The following is an 18,987-nucleotide window of genomic DNA, read 5'->3' as shown; positions in this document are numbered from 1 at the left end:
TGTCGAGGATAAGTGCACACCGTCTCTACATTCATCTATTCCGTCTGTCACCGCATAATACATGATGTGAATTCTTGTCCAACGATTGCTGATCAATGTAATCGCGTTGCCTTTCACGCAAGATAAGAGCTCGATGGAATCCCCCAACCGCGTTTATCGCGTGACATCGCGATCTTCGATGCTACTTCGCGAATCTCTCAGCTTCGATTTATCGGTCGAAAGTTCAACAATAAATTTAGTGATATTCAAAAAATTGCAACGGTTTCTTATCCCGTTAAAAAACTCTAAATTTCTTTTACAAAAGTTTATCTGATAACAGAATCTAGATAATACAATACAATAAATTATACACGTCAAAGCACGGAGGCCGTGCGAGTCTTGCCTTGGGACCATGAAAATTAATTTATAAGACAGATAAGATGTTACTTTATGAAGCCATCGCTCTTGGTTAAACTCTTCAACTCGTCTTTCTCCGATCAAACTCTGCTTACTACGGCGTGTTCCACGAAGCTGGGGATCCCGTCGTCGTCTCTATCGAATTGTGCGCTACCGATCACGCAAACGGTCGTAAAAGCGGGATCCTGACAGAGGCGTTAGGATCGCTCGTTTCGGCGCGGAACGGGTTAGAGGCGAATTAATGGCGAGTCGTCCGGCAAAGAAATACGTCGACGCGACGGACGACCGGACAGTCGAGGATAGTCGATTCTCCTTCCTTCTCTCCGGGGGAGACTTTTCCGACGACCCACCGTGAGGATCTTTTCGCGACCGAACGTCTATCTTCGCGCGATCGCGGAGTCGTGGCGCACGCCAGGGTGAAAGTTACTCACCGCGACATAAACATCCTGGATAACGATTACGATAAAATTCAACGAACCGGCCAATTCCCCGTCCAGGCGAAATGCCGTGTCGCTTATTCGGTTTCTCTTTCAGACGTATCGATTTCTTTCAGGAGGATTCCGTTAAGTATCCGAACAAGTATTTCCTTACTTTATAGTCTTTAACGTTAGATATCTCAACGATATTAAGCCGCAAATTAAAATTCTATTAAAGTCAGATTCGTTGAAATTACACCAAAAAATAACATTTCATTACTCGTTCATGTTTTAGAATTCATAACCGTATATGTATATATCGGTATTTTTGTTAAAAGAAAATCGGCTCTAAATTGTACGAAAGAGTCGTAAGCAAAATTTCTTACGTACATATCTTACATATATACAAAAAAACCTCCTATGTTTATACACAGAAAAATATTCTATTACTAAGAAAAGTGATTATACTCGATTTACTTTCTTCCTTTAAGTAACGGTTCTCTTTAACAAAGAATATTTTCTTGATAGTAATCTTAAAATATACTTGTTAGAAATTTGATAAAACCTATTATTATGTACTAAAACAAGAATTTATTTTTTTTTTTAAAGAAATTATAAAATTGATCAAAAAAGCGATTTCATATAATAAGCAAATCTAATTTTAATTTAATCTTCAGTATTATCTTGAATATACAGTATCTTCTTGAAATATTAAACTTACTAGGATTCAGAATATATTTTGAATAAATTTGATGCTTGTGATGAACTTGTGACAAATTTGTGAACATATATGAACTTTTGAAATACTTGAAACAAACATATATTATTTGTGTACAATATGTATTTCTCTGTATGTATATTTAGTTTTATTTCATACCGATATATCTTCCAACGATGCTAGCGTCTAACAACTACATCTAAAAGGATATGAAAATTCAATAATCCTTCATTAAAATGGACTATTAAAATCTAAATGTAACTACTTTACTTAAGAATAAATGTATGTGTAAAAGGCGTATGAACGAGATTGGTCGGAGACGGGCCGTACGTTCGTATATATGACGAATCGGCCAGACAGGGACGGCGACCTGCGTCCAACGCGATCCTTTGTCAAAGTCCCTTAATCATAGCCTCATTTCTCAAGCGGAATCTCCCGCGGATCTCCGAGCGTGGAGTACGCGGCGTGACGAACGACTCAATTATTGTCCGGCGCACCCCTCGAGGGGGACTTCACTTACCTCTTCCACAAGGGATCTCTGCATATTGGTCCAGCATAGTTTGCACGGGCACACGTCCTTACTCGGCTCCTTCGGGTTCTCATTCCGTTCGCGGTCCCGCGCGTTCCCGGCAGCCTGATGCGGCGGCGGCGGCGGCACCGGCGGCGGCAGTGGACTGGTAGCCACTTCGAGGCTGTCCGAGCTCGAGTTGTGGCGTCGCGGCGGCGTAATATTGCTGCTGACGTTCGCCTGCTGGCAGGCCGCCTGCCTGACCTCGCACGACCTGCCATGCTCGTTGCCGCATTTGACGGCGTGCGACGGGGACATGTACAGATTCAACATGCACTTGTTGCTCGGCTGCTGCGGCTGCGGCCGCAGAAAGTCGTCCAGAAGATAAAAGCTTTGTGCGCGGCTCGATCGTGTAGTGGAGGTCGTGCCGCGAGTTTCTAAAGCGCTCTGTTCCGCGGCTCTGCAATGGTCGCGTCCTTCTCTAATGCTCCTGCATTGTTCGGGATCATCCAGCTGATGTCGGTTACGCTGCGTAATGTGTCTCTCGTCGAGCTCGATCGTCGGTTCGCTATCTTGGTACAACCTGCGGCTGACCTTTGACTTGCCAGCAATTTGACCAAACTCTCCGTTCTCCCGGTAAACGTCTCTACTGACACGGGACACTCGTGCCGAGTAAGACGTCGGTTGTTGGTAGCGCGTCTTACAGCTCGACCCTCGCGATTCCTCGCGGAAGTGATCACTCTCGATCATGGATACGCTCATGTTGTGAGACAGGGAATTCTGGCTAACGTGAGAACTACCGCTAGCTCCGACGGGAGTCCTTAAAAGTGCGCCAAGGGATCGCCATTTCCGATCCTGTTGGTTCGTCGATGTGGACGAAACCGAGGATCTGTTCCACTTCCTCTCATTCGCCGGTGACGTCAACAGGCTGTTACCCACGGACCACTTCCGTTCATTCGTAGGCGACGTCATCGAGGACGGCCACTTTCTCTCATTCGAGGGTGACGCCATCGAAGTACCCGACCATTTCCGTTCTGAGGACGGTGCGCTGATAGCGGCAGTGGCACCGCCAGTTGCATTTAGCTGTTCCTCCCGTTGTCGGGCCTTCCACCAGGATGATGTTGAAGTAAAAAGGATTAACGCGCCCCGCAATGGATTCTGGTTCTTGGCCGTTCCTTTCGGCGAGAGGTCGCGGTGATCCTTGACTTTCAACGGGCAGTCTCTGAAATTGGAATCGCATTCTCGGTCGCTAAACGCGGCGGCGTCGCCGCGCTGTTCCCTCAGGGCGTTCTTCGCGGCCGCCACCTCCTCCTCGTGATACAAGGTTGCATTCGTGCTGCGCAACCGTGGTCGGATCCGCACGAAGCCGTAATCGTTGCCGTCCTGAAGGACAGGATCGAACGGTTCGCGGGATTGTTGCTGGTGATGCTGCAGGAGGGAGCAGTGCGCGGCCGCCGCGGCCGCAGCTGCCGCCGCCTGGCCGCTGGACGTGTACTGATGATGACCGTTGCTCAGTTGTAGACTCGGCTGTTGCAGCAATGTTGAGGTCCTCGCGCGATGACCCTCGCCGGCGGTGCCGCGTTGCAAGCACGAGAAGCTCGCCGAGTGCCGCAAGCTCGAGGGCGTGTTGCCCGGCTGACTCACGCCCAACATGTCGCCACCTTTTATTTTCAGTCTTTGATCTCTCGAGGGAGAGAGAACGGGTGTGTGTGTGTATATATTAATATAAGCGTGTACGTGTATACGTGACGAAGGCAGGACTGACACGAAGGGGGACTGGCAGGAAGGGAGAGGAGGGGGCAGGTAGAGGGGCAGTTAGCGAGGAGCAAAAGCTAAGATCGACCAAGGAACGGTTCAGCGGACGAAGCGGCAATCTAGCTCGTCATTACTCCTGGCAGTGTTTTTATCAGTCTCGCGATAACATCCGGCGTGTTCTCTCGCGAGTAAGCAAAGAGGAATCCTCTCCTTCTTTCTTCTACGCTGACCTGTTCTTCCCTCGGTCAATTCCTCTTCCCTGTATCGCGCGCATCATCATCGTCTTGACTTGAAATTCGTGCGGTTCGCTCTCGTTGAAAAGCCCCACATGGGCTACATCCTCGTCGTTACCGGATGAACGCGGTGCCTATAGATGATATGAGATCTGTAACAGAAAGTAGGAACAGGGTAGGGAATGGCAACTCAAAAGAAAAATGGCTACGATGAAACGAAGCGTCCGTCGGTGGCGCATTCGTGAAAAATCAAAATGTTTGATGAAGTGAATTGGGCGGCAGTTGCGTCAGGGAGAGAATGATTTTATAGTCATGACTCGCGTGAAATGTGGGTGAACGCGACGGTGCGATGATTATTCCTAGAATTAGCTGTCGAAACTCCAACGAGTTGATTTGTTGGAGGGATCGGCGAGAGTTGAAGGTCGTTCTGCGGCCAGTGTTCGAGGCACGGTATCGGGATTGCTATCGAGGTGTTTTCTATGAAAGTTTGCCGCGTTTCTACGACAATGCGCGAACAACGAGGTGGAACAAGCATTTTCTCGGAAATCTAAGCAGAGTTCTAAGCAGAAATATCGTGTTAGATATACAATCTATGTATAATTAATGTATACGATTAAGGGATAAATTTAACGTTGATGTAAGATGTATTGATATCAGATAAAACTTACAAGTAAAATGTTAATCAAAGATTTCTTAAGAGATATTTAAATAAACAGATAAGAGTATTTTCAAATACTTGCTAAATCTACTCATCTCTGAATTTATACATACATTACTAGATATGCTTAACTCAATATATTTCCCGTGTGAACTGTGTGACAAAGTACATTACAAACGTAGTTCTACTTTTCTACTAAAATATGATACTAGAAAATTAGATGGTAAATGTGAGGGTAAATGTAAATAGAAGTACAGAATTAGAGCGTATCGCGTCCGGATGCAAATACGATGTTTGTTTGCTGTTTGATTATATATACTTTGCGAAGTATGTATGGTTGTACGTTGCTGAAATTGCAACACGGCGTAACAAATGTAACAATAACAGAATTTTCATTGAAGCATCGTCAATAAGCTTCGCGCCAATGAAACATGATTAATGAAACAAAATCATAAGTCAAGTTTTAGTACAATGATTAAAAATCAATGATGCATTGGCATGCTGCTCGATGTAGAATCAATGCAACGTATCAGAAAAAAAGCTGTGGGAGGGGGAGAAAAGAAGGGTCGAGATTCACAGAACTATTTCAAACAGGGATGAAGGGAAGAGGTTCACTTCAAAATTAAAGGCATCTTCTTTTTTAAGTCTGTAGGATTGACACAATTATTTTCTAATTATCGCAGACCGGACCGTCGTTGACGTAATTAGCATTTGTAAAGAACGTTTGGCGACTGATTAAAAAGATCCGGTGTACTTAACGGTGCAACAATGTTTAAAAATCAATTTGAAAGTGAGGAAAGAAGTACATGTTGCAAAAACTTTCGTATTTCATTAAACGGGTTGGCGTCTCTAAGTATCAGCGGAGTTACTGGAGACAAACGTTAACTCGGCAGCAGTCATTGTTCTTTTTTTTTACGTAAACAATCACCTGAATTATTTTTTACCAATTAAAATTATTATTATTAACAACATATTGTATATTATTATTTTTCGATTTATTAGTATTTGAGAGCATTATAGATATAGAATTTAACCGCAATTTTCTGAGAAAAATAGAAACCAAACAAATATTAAACAGAATAAATACGTTAAGAGTTTATTATGACAATATTTGTAAAAAATAAAAATTTTATTATAATACTTATTTATTACGGGTTTTTAAATTGCACATTTATAAAGGTTCGTGAAGAATAGTTGTTAAAGAACAAAATGTTAAATAACATCCATACAAAACAATATTTTACGTTTCACACTTTTTCACAGCTGAGGAAAAATATCCCAAGTGACTATTCCCAGATTAAGAAAGCTGCGAGAAGACTGCAACATCGCCGTGGTACTAGGTCAACCTCATATCTTAATTAAGTTCCTTGCAAACGAGGCTGCGTTCGCTTCGTCGATATGTCGTCACACGATATATCCGAGGCAAGACTTGATCCACTCGTATCGCATGTGAGTTTTAAGCAATTATCCACGTCGCAACAATAATAGTGCGTAATACATCCGGCGACTCCGCAACACCCTATAGGTACGGCGACGCGATCGAAATGGAATCCACTCGCTCGTGCTGAGTTCTATATGAAGCAAGTTACTTACACACCGCTCCCCAGGATTTCTCTAGCTTTGTAGCAATGATCTAACGCGGCCGTCTACTACGTGTCTGTACGTATGTAGGTGCGCAAAACAGTGAAAGGTTTTTCAAGGCGGGAAAGCAAGTGACACCTACACATCGACACGACAGCGGCTGCGACGTGCGCGATGCGAAAAGGCAAGGCCGTTCGCGCGGATAAAAGTTCGCGCGCGCGCGTTCTTGCGAAATCGATCCCCGAGCCGTCTGTCGCAACAATAATGACGTGTAATGGAACAGCCGCGGATCGCGCGCAAAGACCGTCAATTTCGCGCGCCGCCAATTAGATATCGGACATTTGCCGGTCAATCGATCGTTTTTCCGCGCGCGATCCGCGGCGATTACCCATCGGTCTCGAAGCGAACTTGTTCGCGCCACTCGCCTCTTGACTTCACCGGGATCCTTTCCTTTCGATGCAATCTCTCTGTCCTTGAGATCGACATTTCTCGGGCACCTCACCTATACGGATCGCATCACGTTCTTTTCTTTTCTTTTCTTTTTTTTCGAGAACGCGTAACGTAATTTATTCCAACGATTGCAGCGTATATATACGCAATCATCACGTAATAAACTCTCATCTTTATTCGTGCAGCTCTGGTTGCTCGCGGTAGTCGACTCGCAATATTTATATATACCATTATATTCTTGGAAACGACGATCCGGCTTTAAGTTTAAATCGTATTTTACGGCCAGCGCACTTTGGCGAATGCAAAGTGGTCGGTTCGCGCTCTCGTTGCGAACGCGCGAATGTTCTCGCGGAACGCGAAAGCGCCAGTCAATTAGCTCGACGATTTGACCGTGTCAAATACATCATCCTAGAAAAGGATGTTGCGACCGTGCGATATACATCATCCTAGAAAATTGTGGGCCGAATAGCATTCAGGGCATAAAGTCGGCAGTCATTGCGCGCGGAATGTACCTGTCTAATTAGAATAAAAGCAATGAGTTTCAACTGATGAAGGTACCTGCACATGTTGAAAAACTCTTTTATATCTCTGAATGTAACAGAATTTTAATTTAGCAGCTCATAATATCACAAACGTTTTATTTATGACTCGCGTTAAAAATAGTTAATATCAGAAATGGTGATGGCTCTTCAAATTTCTACTGTAAAATCAATAGTAAATCCCTCGCAGAATCTGATAGAAGTTCCCTTAATTCGGAAATAGTCACCTGGGGTGTTTTTATACCCCAGCGGTGAGAAAATATGAATGTTTTAAAACTAAATATTGTACTGTTTTCTTTCCTTTTAAACATATGTTCTTTCTTTTTTAGAAACTATTCTTTATGAATCTCTAAATATGCAATTCCATCGTAATACAAAAGTTTTATATCAATAAAAATATTTACATTTTAGAAATACTGATGTAATAAGCTATTTAATGTGCTTATTCTGGTTATTTATTTGATTTCTGCTTACTTTTTTCAGAAAATTGTAAATAGATTCATATTCATGATATTCAAATGCCAATAAATCGGAAAACAATAATATGTTGTTAACAACAGTGATTTTAATTGAGGTGTAAAACGAAAAAAATAAGATGGCTACTCCCGGATTAATGTACATTAAATAGAGCACCGTGCACGAGTATCGGCTGATCGGCGTGTACACATATCTCGCGAAACTCTCACCTCGCTTTGTTCGATGACTTCGCGCGCAACAGAACACCGCAAGAGAACGCAGACGTAATCCGCGCGCATTTGCGCTCTGTATAGCGCGAGTCAACCTGGTTAACGTAATTGGCCGGAATCTTCGGCCGTAACTAATTGCAGGCCCGGTATATAATAAGCGCGCTCGGGCGGCGCCGCGACTTGCTCAAGATTCGTTACGAAAGAAATTTGAAAGCTCTTCCTCCTCGGGCGCATCGTCCAGGACTCCGGATCAGTTTTGAAAGGAGGCGGATTGCGCGATTCACGACAGGAAAAAACACATATGACGGACTGTTGCAGACTCGCAGATTTCCGCTTTCAGACGAATCACAGACTTGTCGTAGAAAATAAGAACGCAATGCACAAGATATGTATAGTTAAACACGTCAGAACGAAGTAGAAAAATACGAACTCTGACACAAAGAGAAATTAAATAGTTAGTTATTTATCTCAATCGAGGCTTAAGCGTTAACAATCAACTTGATATATCTTTAGAATGTACTATCCTTGTAATGGAGAAAGGATTGCAGGCGACCAGTCACGATGCAACAACGTGCTATTAAAATGTGTGCTCACTCCATTATTCTTTTTTAGTGTGCAATTAAGATGGAATTACTTATCGGTGAGTCAGTTAACTCTTAGTCGTCGGATGAAGAGGATGTCTCGATCATACTACTAACGTGCTTTGGTACGGTCCAATTCGAGGGGGTAACCACTAGCTGAAATATTGTCCCGCAGATTACATGATTTCATATGATTTCATCTGATTACAAATAATTTTTTTCACTACATATGAAGTAATTGGATAAAATATACGATTTTTTTTATTTAATTAAAAAAAATAACTATTACTATTATATTTTTATTTAATTAATTTTAATATCATATACAATAATTTTTTGTGGTTGCATATGTAATTATCGGATTATACGTAGAGATTTCATATGAATTTTCTAATGATTTCGAGGACTTTGTCCCAAGATTACATTAAGTGGTTACCCCCTCGGTCCAATTCAATACGGAGTTTGTGACTTACGACAGATTTGCATTGCCGCTCGGTGGGATTGCGCAGTTGGGTAATTCGCAGTATGATTTATTGAGCGGAAGAGATTTCCGTGTTTCACGGCAAGCTGCAGTCACAAGATCCCACGTATGCATACGTGGACGTGTTAAAACCGCGTTTGTCAATTCCACGCAGCACGTTATGACCTGTCGATTTCATCGCGCGCAAACAACAATTGTTTTCCTCTACATCAGTGCGCTATGTCACTATGTGAAGACACGCCTGACTCATTCTTTTTCGTTACACAATTCGATTCCGTCATACTTCTGTAATTTCTGTAACAATCGCGCGGATTCACCTCGCCATTTGTTCGAGGAAACGTTTTTCGTAATAAAAAGATTAATTATTAGCAATAATCGAAAGAATTTCTGTTAGAAATAGCTTACTCCGTAAATTTGAATTAGTGAGTATCATTGATTATCAGTCCCAAGTATGATACTAATAAAATTCGCAATTAAAAAAGAAAGGAAATGTGAACATTATGTAACTAATAAGTAATTATAGCATTATATATATAATTAATTCCACATTTCATCGATTTTTTAGTTGAATTGCACTGTAAATTCACTGGCAACCAATGACATACTTTGAATAATCAATGATTAACCATTGATTTAGATTTAGAGAGTATAACAAAACTGACTTTTCGCTACAATAATGAATCTCTTTTGTTTTATTAGTTAGAGATATAAAAACGCCTGATTCTCAAAACGATGTAAATTAAAAGTGACATCACATATATATTCGAATATTTCTGAATGGTGCACACGCGAAACTCTCATTTATAGGGATATTGAGAATAAAGGACCATTTCGACAAATCGTCGAGCAATCATTAAAGAAATACGTTTCCGCGTCGTCGAGACACTGACAGGTACATAAAATATGGCAATAAATGTCCGTCTAAATATGGGCTCGATAAGCGGAAGCGTGTTGGCACAGCTCGAAGGGCACGAATGAGCGGAAGATAAAGAAGGTTGAATATCGCTGCGACGTAGAGTACAGTACAACTTCAACTTCCAAGCCACGACCTGGTAAAATCGATTCTTCGTTTCATCTGTCAAGTTCCCTTGGCATGAATTTGTCATCTTTTATGGTTATTCTGCAATGTACTTTTTGTTTTCTGTTTCTTGCTTTTTGCTATTTTATACATCTTGTATTTTTGCTTCTTATCCGGTTTTTTGTTTTATGTCGCCCGAGATAAAAGTTAACTAACTTCGGAAGAAACAGGAAACACGTAGCAAGAAATACAATTGTCGATAAAACGGTTGCAAAGGGAGAAGAAGCAAGGAGCAAAAAGCAAGAAACAGAAAACAAAGAATACATTGTAGAATAGACTTTAACCGCGATTTTACATATCCGGAAAACAAGTACATTTCTTTTTACAATTTTACGATGACATATTCCTTGAAGTGCGAGTCGCGATTGCATCATTCGCCGTCATTTTACTCTCATTTCTGGAATTATGTGTTTTTAAGTTTTCATTAAACATTCTTAAAACTCCTGTTCTTTCACTACTATTTCAGAATTATGGCGTTAGAAGTGTGAGAAAAAACAGAATAAAAATTCTTGTAAATTATTTGAATACTTTTCAATAAAACAACATTCACGTGAGAAGAAATTATATCATATTTATTTCTATATATTATTAATTTATCATAACATGCAAACATAGCTTATTCCATTTTTTATTACATATAATTCATTTTCATACATGATTAGTTATCAATTAACAAAATAAAAGGAATTTTCCGGAATTTTAAGTATACATTTTACACATTGGTGTCAAGTATCGATTGTGTTATTTTATTGAAACATATTTCCATATTAATATGTTTTACAGGAATGTTTATTGTGTGTATTCTCTCGCTTTTTGAGATAATAGTGGTGAATAAACAGAAGCTTTAATCATGTTTTATGCAGGCTCGTTGTATATCAGACATGTATAAAGACGCCTCACACAAATTTTGCGTGAGTTAAAATTTCGAAGCGAGCGAACGATAATTGCATCAGTATACTGGATAATTAGGAACAATAAAGATAACTAGCACGGAAAGCAGTAATAGGTATCTGCTGCCGGTGAGGTAGAAGATGTAACAACCGAGCACGACAACAAGGAAAACAACAACAATGATAACAATGATAGGGAACCAGGAAAGAAAGAGGAAAATGGACGAACTTAGTGGCACGTCTACACGAGAAATCTATACGCAGAGACATCCCTTGTTGTTGGGACAATCGTTATTTTGGTCACGCGACGAGCGAATTCCTGCGAGCGTGACACGAGCCTACCGCAAGTTCTTCGGGAATAGGAAGGACACTTTCAGCGAACAATACACTACTCAGCCAATAGCTACGTCGAGATGATGATGGGCGCCATAATAGAGGCGCAGGGGTCGGTGTTGTTATCCCTCTATTATCAAGAGGAGAATGAGAAGCTGAAGTAATCCTCTTTCTTTACTCGTTTAATTAAAATATCACGTACAATTCGTCATTAGAATAAGATTTAAATAATATAAAAATGTATAAGTATCAACAATAAATAAATTAATTAATGTTTTCCAAAACAATCATAAAAAAGGCAATAAAACTAATAGGAGATAAGTAATTAAGTGCGATTTTAAATGAAAATAATAAATATATTCATGAAGTTGCATAAAATATAATAGAGTATGTTTCAGCACATATTTGAACCATTTTCAGCGAATTAAAATTAAAGAATAAAAAATGAAACAAGATACTATAAAAAAAAATCAATTGATGTAAAAGTTAATGCAAAATTTAATTTAAAAAATAATACAAATGATAAAATATATGTGCGCTATATCATTAAATATGAGAAAGTAAAATAGAATTTTCCATCTGTTAGTTTAGAAATCGCTTAAAAGATCTTCCGACAAAGAGCTATACAATTCCGTAATAGTACTGTGGGAAAGATTCTCGCTCATGAGGCTGAATATGTACGGCGATGAGTTGGCACACGTTTACCCTAGTAAACGCAATGTAGGCTGTACCGGACGGCATCAAGCTAATTATACGTACGGCGAAACGTACGGTAACTTTTAATTCCGGAATTACGTATGTGGCCGACACCCAATTAGGAGAATGCCGCGTACCAAGTTACGAGGAAGCGCATCCTTGCTATTAAAGTTGCAGCGGTAACAACAGCGAGAGTCGCAACACTTGGATAACATTAGGCAAGACGTCGCACTTGATAGTTCCGCGGTGAGAAAATTTGGACCTGATTTTCTCAAGAATTTAATTTTCTTCATCTCCCTCCTCTGTCTTTAGTTCGGATCTCGCTCGGTCGTCAAGATAATTACCTGGGACATTAATGGCGAGAGAGAAATTAAAGGATGTTCATGTGATAGATCATAAAATTAGCATATTGCGCTGGCGCGTAGCAGTCGTTGGCACGAGACGACCGTGTCGATAAGTCGCCATTCAATCGCATCGCGATAAAAAGAATTTAAGTCCGTCTAGCTGAACGCAAATAACGCGATTATCCCAAATTATCCCCAGAGTAGAGGCGGCTGAATACTCAGAGTACACAGTTCTCTTAATTATCGCCCGCCTGCCTTTTGAACTAAGGGTGAGCAAACGAAAATTCCGACGGAGCATTCGTGAGCAAACGATGAACAAACGAATGCAAAAAAAAATTATCCGATTTTTTAATGTTGGGGGGCTAGCTTGAAATTGACCCCACAAAATTTAAATTTCGTATAACTTTTGAACTAAGGGTGAGCAAACGAAAATTCCGACGGAGCATTCGTGAGCAAACGATGAGCAAACGAATGCAAAAAAGAAATATTCGATTTTTTAATATTGGGGGGCTAGCGTGAAGTTGGCCTCCCAAAATTTAAGTATTATTAAGTAATATTTCGTATAACTTTTGAATGATTTTCGACGGTGGGGGATCCAGGTTAATAGGGGTCCGCCCGTCGCAATGTGGACACCTCAAGTCCGTAATTATACCACGTACATACTCTCTATACTCATCGTCCGCTTGCGCTCGAACTATGTTGATGGAACGCGCGGTTTCGACTGAGGACGGCTATATTAGACCATCCGTTGCGGTGTTCCGTAATATGTCACCGACCTACGTCGACAATAATCACGGAAAAGTAGCGTAATTTCGTACAGTCTGGATAATATCGGAGTTACGTATACAGCCTCGAATTCCCGCTCTCTCTCCACGACCAAGTTTCAAATATTTCAGTTTCAGACATTTTTGGTCACGACTCTTAAATTTCCGTGTTCATATAACGGGCGCATGCCGTTGACATCGCTAGTGGATTAACTTTACAAATCACCATACGCTTTTCAACGCTCGGTGCTTTATTCAGACGTCCGGGAAGGACAGAAGCGCGGTAACGCAATTAAGTGGTAATCACGCGAGTCGCCGCGAATGCACGCGCGGTAAATACTTTTACAATACCGCGAACGGCCCGCTCTCGCTTAATGGATTTTCAAGCGTGCATCGGCGTACTTTGACCTCGGCGGCCAGTGGCCCTGCGCCGTCGAGCTCCCTTTCCGCCCGCAGCCCCCGCGGTGCCACCCATCCACCCCCGGCGGCCCGGGGTAGACGTCCTCGGCGCAAGAGGAAAATAATTGGTGCTCGCGAAATCGATAGCGGGCTAGCACGTGTGCATCACGTGTAGTATACCTGTACGTAACTCCGCTTCGCTCCGCTCCGCTCCGCGCGTCTCCGGAGATTCGGCCGAGCGAATCGTGGTGTAACGTGATTGTTACATTCCGATATCATACCGCGATTCGATATATGCACGATTGAATGTGTGTACGCAATACCCTGCGAACTTTTAGTTCGCCCTGACCGGATAACACAAATAATAGTATATATACACGAAAATAGTATATACACAGAAAAGAGAAATCTCAGGCCACGTCAACTGGTGATGATGCATCGAGTAAAATAATAATTAAGAATTATCGTCGTAATTATATGTACTTCCTGCTCAGAAGCATCGCCATCGATTACGTCTAAAATTGCAATAAGACACGCGACGTTCTCGACTTACCGATTTAACGAGGCCGCTCGTCGGTTGCCTGTCTTACGAAAATGTTAATCGAGCCTGTAATCTCTCCTGCGAAAACGCCACGGCGCAAAACGACGCGCGCATTACAATAAAAATAGTATGTCGATCAAAAATACAGAGCCGCTAATTCGCCAACGGCTTTTCATACTCATTCCACGGACGTGCGCATCCCGGAGCGCGCTTTCTCTCATGAATTGGACAAAATGGAAAAAGAAGAGTAAGGCGCCGTTAATACAACTCGGCCATTAAGGCCGTCTTGCGAGCAGCAAGCCGTGATGTTAGAAATCCCCGTAAGCAGAGCGTATACGCCACCCGTTATAAACTGAGCGGAAAAAAAAAGATATATATATGTAGCGATGTTTCGCGAATGAGGAAACCCCGAGGTGCCACTCAGAGCAAAGGATCAACGTGAAAGTCTAACGATAACGATTTCTGCACGGTGAAAACGTTAATTATACAATTAGAATAATGAAGAAACATCAATTGAAAGAGATATTTATGGAAGATACCTAAATGTTAACAGAGAATACTCGGGATGGAAATATCGCACGCCCGCTGAACTCGACTAATTAATTCTAGAAATTTCTCGGCATTGATTATGAAAACCACGAAATTTTTTTTATCTACGAAATTTTAATTATGGTAACATGATTAACGCGTCCTTGCTGCGTAGCTCACTGCGTAGAAAACGCTTCCTCTCGGTACGCGAGTAACGTAATGTTACTCTTAATTCTCTCTCTCTCTCTCTCTCTCTCTCTCTCTCCCGCGAGTAACGTAAGAAGGGCAAAATCTCTTATGACAGCAGCGAGCTAGAACCGACGACGGCATCGTCGTCTTTTGACACGCCACGCGCGCACGCATTGTTCGCGCACCTACGCGAGCGTAGAGTTACGCGACGTGCGGGCGCATTTTTCTCGCTGCTGCGAGTCGGGATCCGGGTGCCTCTATTCTTGCAAACGAAGAGGAGACTTTATGGCTTATATAGTGGCCCGTAGTCGCATCCTGAGGCAACAGTAAATAGCGATTCGATTGGAATATTTATTATAGATTCCAAGAAGGCTCGAGTTCAGTCGCTATTTTTATGAATTGATAAATATCTGCTCTAGAATTTAAGATCCTTCGCTGTTAAATTCATAGTATTAAATTATATCCAATTTGAGTTATTTTTAATTACTCTTACAGGTCACCATTGGATTCTATTCAATGTCATCAATTTTATTAAAATAATGGAGTCAAATAGAATAATTAAAAAAATATATTAATTTAACTTAAATTTAATTTATTATTTATGTATATAATATATTTATGTTAATATGAATGCCATTATTTTGAAATTGAATAATTTAATCAAAGAAATGAATTAATTAGATGGGTTGATTAGCAATTTTTTTAATTTAATGTTTCAAATTAAAATAATACATTTTAATACACATTTGGAAATAAAATATAAAAAAATAACGAAATGTAACAAATATAAAAAATAGCAAAATATCACATTCAGAGAGAATTTTTTTTAATTTACCTCCTGAAAATATAGTAGTTATGGTACACTGAAAAAAAAGTCTAGTTATAGCTATCAAATATTAAGTGAAATAGTTTCAACTAAATGTTGAGGTAATATAACTAAACATAAGTTTACTTTTACAAATATATAGTAAGTATTACCGTCGGTAATACTGTTTAGTAATATTTACTAAATATTTGTAAAGGTAAACTTATGTTTAGTTATATTACCTCAACATTTAGTTGAAACTATTTTACTCAATATTTGATAGCTATAACTAGACTTTTTTTCAGTGTACAATACAATATTTTAAAGATTTTTACTATACACTTCAGTAAAATTAATCAAACTTATCTTATATTTTATTATAGTTTTATTAATGAATAAGAAAAATTTACATAAAATTCTTTGAAATATAACGTTGTTCCAAGACTACCATATTTTCAGGATAAATTATAAGAAAAAATTCTCTCCGTGTAAGGAATTGATTTTAAATTTGATCCTTTAATATTTAAGTATTCACTTTCTTGAAGTATGAAAAAGATATTCGAATTAATTACATCAAATGAAACGCAATACTATCTCTTGAGTATCTAATAAATGTGCAAAAAATGATGAAATTATTCTTTATATAGACGTTAAGTACCGTAACAAGTCGCAGCATTAGAAAACTCACGTGAAAACGCAAAATCGTTCGCTGATTCGCGCAAATTCTGCCGCGAAACGGCACGGTGTAGTAGATAGATAGATAGATACGAAATCTCCCTTTCGCTCCGATAATGATGCATCACGATAATATCCCGCTTGGTACTACCAAAGAAGCGCGCACGCAACCGTGGCCAAATATGATGCACGACAACGCTAATTATGCGTGCAACCACGGGAATGATACCGGGCGCGGGTGCATAGAAGGAAGAAAAAAAGAGAGGAAGCGGAAGACGGAGGAAGTAAGAGATAAAAATGGAAAAACAAGACGGACAAGGAGGAAAGAAGAGACACGTGCCGCGAGCGAGGAAAGCGTGAACTTTTATATAATTAACGGGGCTGTACACGGCCGGACTCATTAATTGCCGGCGCATCGCCGGTCATTAGAGCGACGTGCATGCGCGCACCGATCTTTTGTTACTGATTGGCGTGTTAATTATATCGCCGCCGATTTTAAATTCGCACGTTGCGCGCTCGCACGTTGAGGCTCGTGACTGCCGTGGCACGAAACGCAAGCGAAAACGGTGCGCCTGTCAAGCGTTGGGAAACGAGTGTAGGAGAATTCCACACGGTATCGTCCTTATACATTAGAGACGTATCAAACATTAATAATACATTCTTACAATAAGTTTTAGAATTTTAATTTTTTCGAGAAAGTTGTTTTGTTGTGAGAAAGTAAGATGCTGATAAAATAGAAAAATTAAGCCGCAGCGACGCCGAGGTGTTTGATCTCTGTAGCAAAGAGAAAAACGTTTGGGAAAAAATAGTAAATAATTATACCGAGAGAGCGAAAGTCTCGAGTACGAGTTATTTTATCGCTGTTGCGAGTTACTCGAGTGCTAAAGTGCGACGAGCGATGCACGGTGGAAGACACGCCTCAACGAGCGCGAGAGAATCGCGAAATTCTCGAGGAACATCCGCGGAATCGGCGCCGTTGTTGCTACACGAACGTCGCGTGGGCGACTTGTCAAACTAATATATGTAAGGTAGAGGGACGAAGAGTTTCACGGCGGAGAATCGTTGTAACATTGTCTCGGCCGACGCAGGTGTGCGTGCATAACCGACGTGGGTAGATTAGAGGTGTATAGATAGAAATTTCTCACGGATTTCCATTCGCGCGTGTTCCGTCTAAATAGAAAAAAAAAACCAAATGACAAAACGCGTGCGAGTACCGGTTACACAAATTCACAAGCTTCGCCCACTTTTCATCCGCTCCCACAGACACTTTTCTTTTTGACGTTCCGTCGTTACGATCAAAGGACTCCGTATGCGACATGCGACGAATTGAAGAGACGTCCAAAGATCGTAAAGTACGATGAATATAAAACTGACAGCCGATCGATAGAAACGTGATCCCGCGATTTGGAACATCGACGTGACTCCGGCGCATATAATTTCGAGAAGACAAGGGCAATCTCGCGCGGCAAGCCGAAAATAAAATCTACGATGACGTAACTTGAGCACTCTTCAAAAGCGTGGCATGCAACGTATTTTGCATAATGATCTCGTCGCAGCCGTTTAAATCACCGATCTCCTCCATTCGCATCCTTCCGAAGACGTAAACTTCTTAGCTCACAAGACCCATAGTTCGCTTATTTCACGCTTGAAATCGTATTATAAATATTCTCAAAATAATGCAAAAATTATTAAAAAATTCTAGATCGCATTTAAATAATACAAAAAATTTTGCGACGTTTTGTCATTTGGATCAAAAGTTATTTCAATAAATAGTAATATTTTTTTATCTGAATTCTAATAGAAATACATAAAAATATATTATGAAATAAAGAAGTAGGAATTCATTTTTTAGCTCAAAACACTAAAGACGGTTCGAAATAAAGCCAAAACGTCTGTAATTATTATTATCCGCGTTATATAATACATTGATTAAAAGTTCATAAATTGAAAAATTTGATAATCATCTTCGCACTAATTACCGCGCAAAAACTCTCATTAGCCCGATTTGTTTTTGTCTTATTTGACATTCTCGAGAGTTACTCTTTGTTTTGTAATTATATTATGAAATATTTTTGACAAAAATCTCAATTCTTTAAATAAAAATATTTTAAATATTCGAGATAATTTATGGAAAGTTACATTGCGATACAGAAATTAGTTATTCTATAAATAAACAAAATATTTATTTCTTCCTTTGTAATTAATCTCTGACTCGCAATGAAACTTCGCATAAATCATTTTGAACACTTTAAAGTACTTATACAAAAAAAATGTTTAATTCTTATCATTGTTTTTTCAATTTTAATTTATAATAAAAATAATAAATAATAAAATAAATAAACAATAAAATCGTCATTAAAAAAAAATAGAATGTTATAAATACAACTTTTATATGTACATAACTTATTTAAAGTACAAATACTGTGATTTGTAAAAATAGATATGATAAATCCTTAATTTCGACGTCGATTAACATCGTGTAAACGATCTCGTTCGCGCTGATTCGCGTTTGATAGCCGCGAGCAGGTCACGACGGTATTCGCATCATGCGAGCGAACGATAATAACGAGCCAACTATTTGCCATTGTTCGCCGACCCCGAGGTAGTTCGCCTACGCTCCCTAAATGACATCGGTGACGAGCACGATTACAACAATGACACCCGGCAGCGACGAGTAGCCGCCGGTTATGAAGCGAGGTTGGTAGTCTCAACGACCTCGCGACGCGAATTACTGACTTGGTCG

The 18,987-nt window shown here is 40.3% G+C and overlaps 1 protein-coding gene across 3 annotated transcripts in view; it reads right to left on the bottom strand.

Moving 5' to 3' along the window:
- LOC108758765 (uncharacterized) overlaps positions 1–18,987 on the bottom strand; it is a 181,162-nt gene that overhangs the window by 111,456 nt on the left and 50,719 nt on the right. For 2 of the 3 annotated variants that reach the window (XM_018503855.1, XM_018503857.1), the window contains exon 2: positions 2,051–4,178. In XM_018503855.1, the coding sequence (XP_018359357.1) occupies positions 2,051–3,691 (1,641 nt within the window). In that variant the 5' untranslated portion in view covers positions 3,692–4,178. Of the gene's footprint in view, positions 1–2,050; positions 4,179–14,801; positions 14,842–18,987 lie in introns of those variants that run through there. The other variant, XM_018503856.1, reaches the window with a different exon arrangement.

Source organism: Trachymyrmex cornetzi, unplaced genomic scaffold (assembly GCF_001594075.2).
Source record: "Trachymyrmex cornetzi isolate Tcor2-1 unplaced genomic scaffold, Tcor1.1 scaffold16, whole genome shotgun sequence".
Classification (NCBI taxonomy): Eukaryota; Metazoa; Arthropoda; class Insecta; order Hymenoptera; family Formicidae; genus Trachymyrmex; species Trachymyrmex cornetzi.
This window is presented reverse-complemented; position numbering and strand designations above follow the sequence as displayed.